An 8,329-nucleotide genomic window follows, 5' to 3' on the forward strand; every position below is an offset into this window, starting at 1 on the left:
GTTTCAGCTTGTTGCTAGCCTGATGACCAGACAGCGGTGATAGTTCTTTCATGTCAGATTCATATGAAGAACATTTACATATGTTCTCAGGTTTTGGCAGCACACACTGTAGGCTGCTTGATTTGCTTTGAACAGAACCCAGCCTCCCCTCAGCAGCGCTAACGGTTTAACACGGGGCTTCTGGGCCACATGCTGAATGCTTGCAGCCAAACTCAACTCTTCAGTGGCTTCATTATTGATCCTGATGAACAACTGGGGCTCACAGTTAGATCACTGCAGTTTATTCATTACAAATCAGCAAATTACAAACAAAAATCCAAATTGGTCTCTCCTGAAATGTTTGTGAATCACTTCCTATACATATTCTTTTAGAACTGGAAATAGTTTTGTTGACTACACGAATGTATGCAGATATTTATGCACACATTTGCAAGTTCCGTATAAGTTCCTTATCCATATAATTATTTATTAAACATAGTTGTGAATTATTTTGTGAAACAGAGTTGATTGCATATGCCAATTAATCAGAGAATATTTTACTTTTAATTTGCACAGGGAATTTGCTAACAAGATCTTTTCTGTTTTTAGTGTCCTGTAACAGGCTGATCTTGGAGATATATGCAATGTAGTTTGTGTTTGTGTGGGTGGGTTGAGTTCTTCTGCACACCAGTGACTCTGTTTAATGGTCATTGTGCTTCAAGATTTGCGATTCTGTAAAGAGCCATTTTAAGGCTCTCAAAAGCTCTACAAGTTCTTCGAACTGAAAAGTCCTTTGCTTGTGGTGGGGGGGTCTCTGATATCAGCATCACAATGCATAATATATACCAGTCTTTCAGGGCAAAAGCAATCATCACTGGCGTCAGGCTTCCTAATGCAAGTTGTACATCTTTTTTATGATCATTTGACAGGGATGTTGTGTTACACGAACAGGAAATGAACAATCTCAATAGAAGTATTCCAGTGCTGTGTAGGTGGTTATGAAAGCATAATCAGAGACACGACAGGTCGGCAGAGAATAGTGTGACAGCAAATAAAAAAATTAAAAAAGTAAAACCTGAGATATGCAAGCCCTGTTCCAAAATGTAAGTGAGCTGCCTACCTAGCACATATACAATGCCTTAAAATGCTGTCTATCTATGCAAAAACTGTTATGAATTATTAAAAATCTTTCTTAGATGCCTTTTAGCTATATTCTAAGGCAACACAGTATGTATCATTGACAGATAAGGCAATCCCAGAATGCACTGCAAGGAAAAAAATCCAATTGGTCAATCAGTCAAGAGATACCAAAGAAATAGCTACAATTGAGTGCACTCAATTTTGTGAAGTTGCTGCCCGTGTAGAGCATTCGGAATAACTCCCTTATGAGGTTCTATTCGGATTATGTCTATGTAGGCAAGATGGCTAACTAGGTTTTGGAACAGTTTCCACTTAAAGATGAATTACAGAAGATTGTATAACAAGCCTGTTGTGTTTCTGCTGTTATGTTGAAGACTTATATCATGATCTAAGTGCATGGAAGGCTCAACCAAACCAAAGCGAAGAAGCTAAATCAGTTATGCATAAATGGTGTTTTTTCGCTGATTCAGGAAGCATTAGAATATCTGTGTACAGACTTCAAATGGTCAGCATGTCTTTTAGTAATTCATCAGAGAGCGAGAGTGTTTCAGATCGGTCTTAAACCAGTTCCTCATCTTTTGGTCTCTCTCACAGATGACATATGCTAGCTATTTTATGTGTGCACCTGCTGACTTCCTGTGAAGTGTATTTCTCCTTGAAAATTGTGGATAAATTCACACAAATGCCTCCGTGCCATCGTTTCATATGGATCCCAGACATGGAAGTGTGAACACTCTTAGGATTTCAGAGTGAAAAGGCTGGTTGGGACACAGACACAGTCCTCTAACTCACTGCTCAGCTGTGTTAGGTGCACCAGAGGTTTAGAGGATTCATAAATATCTTATGATGGTGATGTAACCTTTGCAATGGATTCCAAGTCAAGTCCCTGAGCTCAGTTAGCACGAGTGCTACTGTGTGTTAAAAGCCTTTGAAGTTGAACTAGCTGGGGTCAAAACAAAGGAGATAGAATCCAAAAGTGCCGATTCGCACGGTTATGCAAGTACACGCCATTGGCTCTTCCTTTTCACAGTTCTGAAATAATCCAACAATCCTTAGTACAGTAGTTTTATGAGCCTATAATGTAATGAAACACGCAGTTGACACTTTGGAAATGGAAAATGATTTCTGCTATATTAGTCAAAATTAGTAAAACACTCTTTTAACCCTCTCCGCTCTTTCAATAAATAGTATTCAATGAATACACAATTCACTCATGTTTTAGAGCCATATCCTGCTTGCCAAAGAAAATAACCCACTAGAAGTTCAGTCAATACTATGTGGTATAATTGTTTATTGATTTGGATGCCTTGAATTTCATATTTTATAACTCAGCACTCTTTTTCTCCCTCTGTGCAGGTAACCGGTAGGATGGTAGCAGGGGAAGTGAGTGGGCACAGCTTCCTGGTGGCATGCTGGCAGCCCATTCTAATCTTAATGCTGGGCACAGTGTTGTCTGGCTCTGCCACGGGCTGCCCATCACGCTGCGAGTGCAATGCTCAGGAGCGTTCTGTCTTGTGCCACCGCAAGAAGCTGATGTCCGTTCCAGAGGGAATCCCATCTGAAACACGACTGCTGGACCTCAGCAAGAATCGAATCAAAACCATCAACCCAGATGAGTTCTCCACCTTCCCGCAGCTGGAAGAGCTGGAGCTCAATGAAAACACCATCTCGACCATCGAGCCAGGGGCCTTTAACAACCTCTATGGCCTGCAGACTCTGGGACTGCGCAGCAACAAGCTGAAGCTCATCCAGCTAGGAGTGTTCACGGGCCTCAGTAACCTAACAAAGCTGGACATCAGTGAAAATAAGATTGTAATTCTGCTGGACTACATGTTCCAGGACCTCTACAACTTGCGCTCTCTGGAGGTTGGGGATAATGACCTTGTCTTCATATCCCACAGGGCGTTTCACGGCCTCAGCAGCCTGGAGCAGCTCACGCTCGAAAAGTGCAACCTGACCTCTGTCCCGACAGAGGCCTTCACGCACCTGCACAGCTTGGTCATGCTACGCTTGCGAAACCTCAACATCAACAGCATCAGAGACTACAGCTTCAAGCGGCTCTACCGTCTCAAAGTGCTGGAGATCGCCAACTGGCCCTACTTGGATACCATGACCACCAACTGCTTGTACGGATTGAATCTTACCTCCCTAACGATCACTAACGCAAACTTAACATCAATTCCGTATTTGGCCTTGCGGCACCTGGTTTATCTTCGTTTCCTAAACATGTCCTACAATCCCATCCAGCTGATTGAAGGCAACCGGCTCCATGACCTGCTCAGACTGCAAGAGTTCCACTTGGTGGGCGGTCGACTGACGATGATTGAACCCTATTCCTTTAGAGGACTGAACTACCTGAAAGTCCTCAATGTGTCCAGCAACTCCCTTACCACCCTGGAGGAGTCTGTGTTCCATTCGGTGGGGAACCTGGAGACCCTCGCGTTGTACGACAACCCACTGGCTTGTGACTGCCGTCTGCTTTGGGTTTTCCGACGCCGCTGGAGGCTCAACTTCAACCGCCAGCAGCCAACTTGCTCCTCACCCGAGTTCGTTCAGGGAAAAGAGTTCAAGGACTTCCCTGACGTTCTGCAACCCAATTACTTCACGTGTCGCAAGTCTAGGATTCGAGACCGGAAACCCCAGCAGAAGTTCGTTGACGAAGGCACCACCGTCCACTTCGTCTGCCAAGCAGATGGAGACCCGACACCCGTCATCATGTGGCTTTCCCCACAAAAACAGTTCATCACCACGAAAACGATAGGACGGCTCACTGTTTTCCCAGATGGCACCTTAGAGGTGCGCTACGCTCAGATTCAGGACAATGGGACATATGTGTGCATTGCTAGCAATGCCGGTGGAAACGACACCGCTTTGGCCCACTTACACGTCCACAGTTACTCGCCAGACTGGCCCAACCAACCCAACAAAACCTTGGCGTTTATCTCCAACCAACCCAACGACAACGGAGCCAATGGAACAAGAGCAACAGTCCCGTTCCCGTTTGATATAAAGACGCTAATCATCGCCACTACCATGGGCTTCATCTCCTTTTTGGGTGTGGTTCTGTTCTGCCTTGTTCTGCTCTTTCTTTGGAGCAGAGGCAAAGGCAACAGCAAACACAACATTGAGATAGAGTATGTCCCGCGCAAATCGGACGCTGGGATGAGCAGCAGCGGCGCCGATGCCCCTCGGAAATTTAACATGAAAATGATATAATCCAGCCAGGGAGCTCAAAAGACCCTTTCAAAAACAGACTCGTAAAGACAAAAATAAGAGATTCCCTGCCTGAACAACCTCTGGCTCTGACGAGCTCCCCATAGAGGAGGGGTGTTCTTCCCCCTTTCTAAAGATGGATGTGCGGCGCAGGGGTCGGTGCTTTTGTTCAATATTGAACATGGGAGGGGGAAAATGTCCTCATGCGCACTCCTCTGTGATGGCCGCTTAAAGTCAGCCTACGGGGACCAATATCTTTGAGAGAGGATTTTGTTTTAAAACACTTCAGTTCCTGTGGATTTTTATGGGCAAAAAAAAAACATTGGAAAAAAAGGAAAAACCGAACCTCCAAACTGTTTTGTGTCGACCTCCAGAATGCAAAGGCAGAGCATCCTTCTCCCTGCTGTCCTGCTGCCTGCATCCTTTTTGTTTGTTTATTTGTTTAGCCCATTCTTTTCTTGTTTTCTACTTACATGAATAGTTTTATGACAGAATAACAGTAGATCAATCAGGGGTGAAAAGCACATTTAACAAACCTAACAGCTGCCCAAATTCATCTTCTACATTGTGACAGAATGTGGAATATAATAGATTGGCTTTTCTATTCTTGCCATAGAGAAATATGTGTATAGTGCAACTTTCACAGCACATTTCTTTCTTTGTATGTGTACTCTGCTATTTGGTTCTCATTTTGCTTTCGGATCTGTATTTTAATGCATTTGTTGGATAAGCCGAGGGAATTTTATGACTCAAGCATCTGGATAAACAAGTACAGGTTGTTTATTGTTGGATTAATGGCTAGGCAAGTGAAAGCAGCGGTAATTATGTGACTTTTGTTGTGTGTTTTGCTTTATGTAGAAATGATCACTGTAGCCTGCAGTGAGCATTTCTGTAGTGCCTGGTCAGGTTTAAACCCATTTAATGGCACTGCAGCATCACATTTTTATATAACAAACCCATTCCAAGTTTTATTCGCCTGAGAAGCTACACCAAGAATGTATAGCTCTATCTCAGAGTGTGTAAGTGTGAAAGCGAGCGAGTTCCTAACAGAATCACTCATTTCATCAAAAGGTGAGAGTGTTAATATGCTTGACAGCACTCAATCACCTTCACCTGCGGCTGCCATTGGGTCTCACACCTGTCTCATGCTCTCAGATTAGTCTCATGGGTCTTACACCTGTCTTACGGTCTCGCACCTGTCTAACAGTCTTAGATCAATTTTTCTTTACATTATATGAAGCGTCAGTACCCAAAGAAACTGTTTTAAAGTTACCCAGCACATCTAAGGACTCATGCACAAGTGGAATTCACTAAGAATGAGCGCTCTAGGATAACGTTGTTTCGCAGGAGGTAATAGCACAGTGTTTGTGAATAAAAAAAGTGTAAGTAAACTGAAAGTAGGCAGGTTTTACGCTGAAAAGAGGGCACAGTTGCGCCGTGCTTGATAGAGACCGGTTAAAATGGACTGGTTAGTGAGTATGAAGCAGGTTTTTGTGCTGAAATTCAACGGTTAAATGAATGCGCTCCACAGTCCAGCTGTGTTTTAAGTGTGCGTTTAATCTGGGCCAAGCAGGGCAGGTGATTTCCGTGGAAGGACACTGAGCTGTGTTTATGCACTGGATTTTGCTCGGGTGTAGATGGGTTTCGCCTCACTAAGTGGTTTGTACTGCTGAGGCTGCAGATGGAGAAGCTGCACAGATGGTTTAACCCTTACTGATCCACTTTAGCGTTAATCTGACACATGCACACACACACACACACATCTGAATCTTTCTCTGATCCTCTGCCTCTGTGGTCTACCTGATGTTTTCATCCTATTATGTCGAATAAATCTTTATATGACCTCTGCCCTCTCCGACATTCAGCCCAGGATGATAATGTGCATTAATGTGGTCCATTATATTCTTTTATACTAAAGAAAAAACGGAAACCTAAAAAGGTGAAAAAATCTAGTATGAAAAATGTTTAAATTGTTCTGTGCAATAAAGGTAATATGCATTTTGTTTTGTTTTTTGTTTTTTTAATTAACACAATTTTATTGATGTTGAATTGTTGAAAATATGGTATGTTGTATTAAACAATCTATGGAGATTTTTTACCAAAAATGTGCCTTGTTTATTTTGCTCTGCAGGGGAAACTTTGGCGTTTGCGCAGTTAATGTGAAATAATATTAACCAGCAGGTAAGAAAACAGTGTCATTTTATCGTAATGGGTTTCCTGTGTCCCTGTCGGAGTCATTATGGTAATGCAGGACCTTCTGAAAGTTGTAAAGTTATATGCAAGAGCTGAGCAAGAACATTTTTTATTTACTCTGAATAATAGGGTTCACACATACAGTGATTTGCAGCGACAAAAGGACTGGAAGCCATTGGGTGCTTCTTATCGAAATAGAACATCTTATTTTTATCAAAAGTGCATCTCAGATTTTCAATAGTTCCCATTAACGCTAATCCAGCGCCTATTAGCAACCAACAGTACAGAAACTTCATGACCTCCATGATAAAATCACTGTATGTGTGAACGGGGCTTAAGAAAATCACTAAAAATTAGGAGATTTATTATAATTAGAAGCTTAAGGGAGAAAAGAGCCTAATACTTATGCTGGTTTTAAGAGTGGTCATCGTCTGATCCTAACTTGAGCTGATGACCAGATGCCTGCAGGATCTTATCAGGGAACACACAGAAAACCAGGTGCCGCTGAAATTATGCAGTCTGTAGAACGTTTCTAGAGAACTTTATAGAGCTTTGAGAGCATACAAATAAAATTCACCTCCTCGTAGTACTGGAAATAATTCCGTAATCACTTATCGAAAGAGAAAAAAAGAGACAGGCAGAGAAAATGATGGTTTTCTTTAGAGATGCAGAATGATCCAGAAACTCCCAGAATGAGGCACTCCGACTAATTTATCTAATGAATAGAAAATAACTGTTTTGGGTTTATTGGATGCTGACTGACGCATACAAACATAGACATCTCAGATTCGCTCTCTCAATGTTGTTTTCATTTCTGATTTCCTCTGACAGGCGTGTTTCACGATTTCACTATAGAACGAAGATTAAGATGTAATTATCCATTTGAAGGGTGATCATTTCCCTTCAGAAGACACCGGAATAGAGCACTTTAAAATTGTAAAAGCTTTTATTTTATCGTCATACGCATATGAACTGGATTTAAAGATGGCCTCTTGACAGGAACGAACAATATTTCCTGCAGTTTGGGTTTGCTTCAGGAGTCTTAGCTAAATTAGAAACGCATACAGACGTTCTGACAGTAACACATTCTCACCTGCTTATTCTCACAGATTTTTAATATCACAGACAGAGCCAGCAGGAATTTAAACACCCACCGCCTGACAATACAAAGAAGACTCAGAATCAAAGCTTTACTTGCTGTAAAATACCTTTTTTTAAATGTAAATCCAACCATCCAGTGTTATACAGAGCTGGGTAGATTACTTACAAATTGCAGTCCATTACTGATTACAGATTACACATTTTAGGTAAAGTATTCTGACTACTTTTTAGATTACTTTTAGACTTACATTACTTTTACTTTGAGAAATTATATGTGAACATGCAACATAAACACTTAAAATGGTGACCCTGGACCACAAAACCAGTCGATGGGGATATTTGTAGCAATAGCCAAAAATCCACTGTATGGGTCAAAATTATTGATTTTTATTTTATGCCAAAAATCATTAGGACATTAAGTAAAGATCATGTTCCATGAAGATATTTTGTAAATTTCCTACCGTAAATATATCAAAACTTAATTTTTGAACTTCATTTGGACAACTTTAAAGGCAATTTTCTCAATATTTCGATTTTTTTGCTCCCTCAGATTCCAGATTTTCAAATAGTTGTATCTCGGCCAAATATTGTTATTCACATCAGCTTTCAGATGATGTATAAATCTCAATTTCGAAAAATTGACCCTTATGACTGGTTTTGTGGTCCAGGGTCACATATGATAAATTGTTGTCATGTGACCTCA

General features: G+C 41.5%; 1 protein-coding gene across 3 annotated transcripts in view; it reads left to right on the top strand.

Moving 5' to 3' along the window:
* lingo1a (leucine rich repeat and Ig domain containing 1a) overlaps nucleotides 1-6,416 on the top strand; it is a 90,338-nt gene extending 83,922 nt beyond the window's left edge. For all 3 annotated transcript variants that reach the window (XM_058766716.1, XM_058766717.1, XM_058766718.1), the window contains one exon: nucleotides 2,476-6,416. In XM_058766716.1, coding sequence (XP_058622699.1) covers nucleotides 2,488-4,335 — 1,848 coding nt within the window. In that variant the 5' untranslated portion in view covers nucleotides 2,476-2,487 and the 3' untranslated portion in view covers nucleotides 4,336-6,416. The remainder of the gene's footprint in view (nucleotides 1-2,475) is intronic.
* The last annotated feature ends 1,913 nt before the right edge of the window (nucleotides 6,417-8,329 follow it).

This window comes from Onychostoma macrolepis, chromosome 25, assembly GCF_012432095.1.
Source record: "Onychostoma macrolepis isolate SWU-2019 chromosome 25, ASM1243209v1, whole genome shotgun sequence".
Lineage (NCBI taxonomy): Eukaryota > Metazoa > Chordata > Actinopteri > Cypriniformes > Cyprinidae > Onychostoma > Onychostoma macrolepis.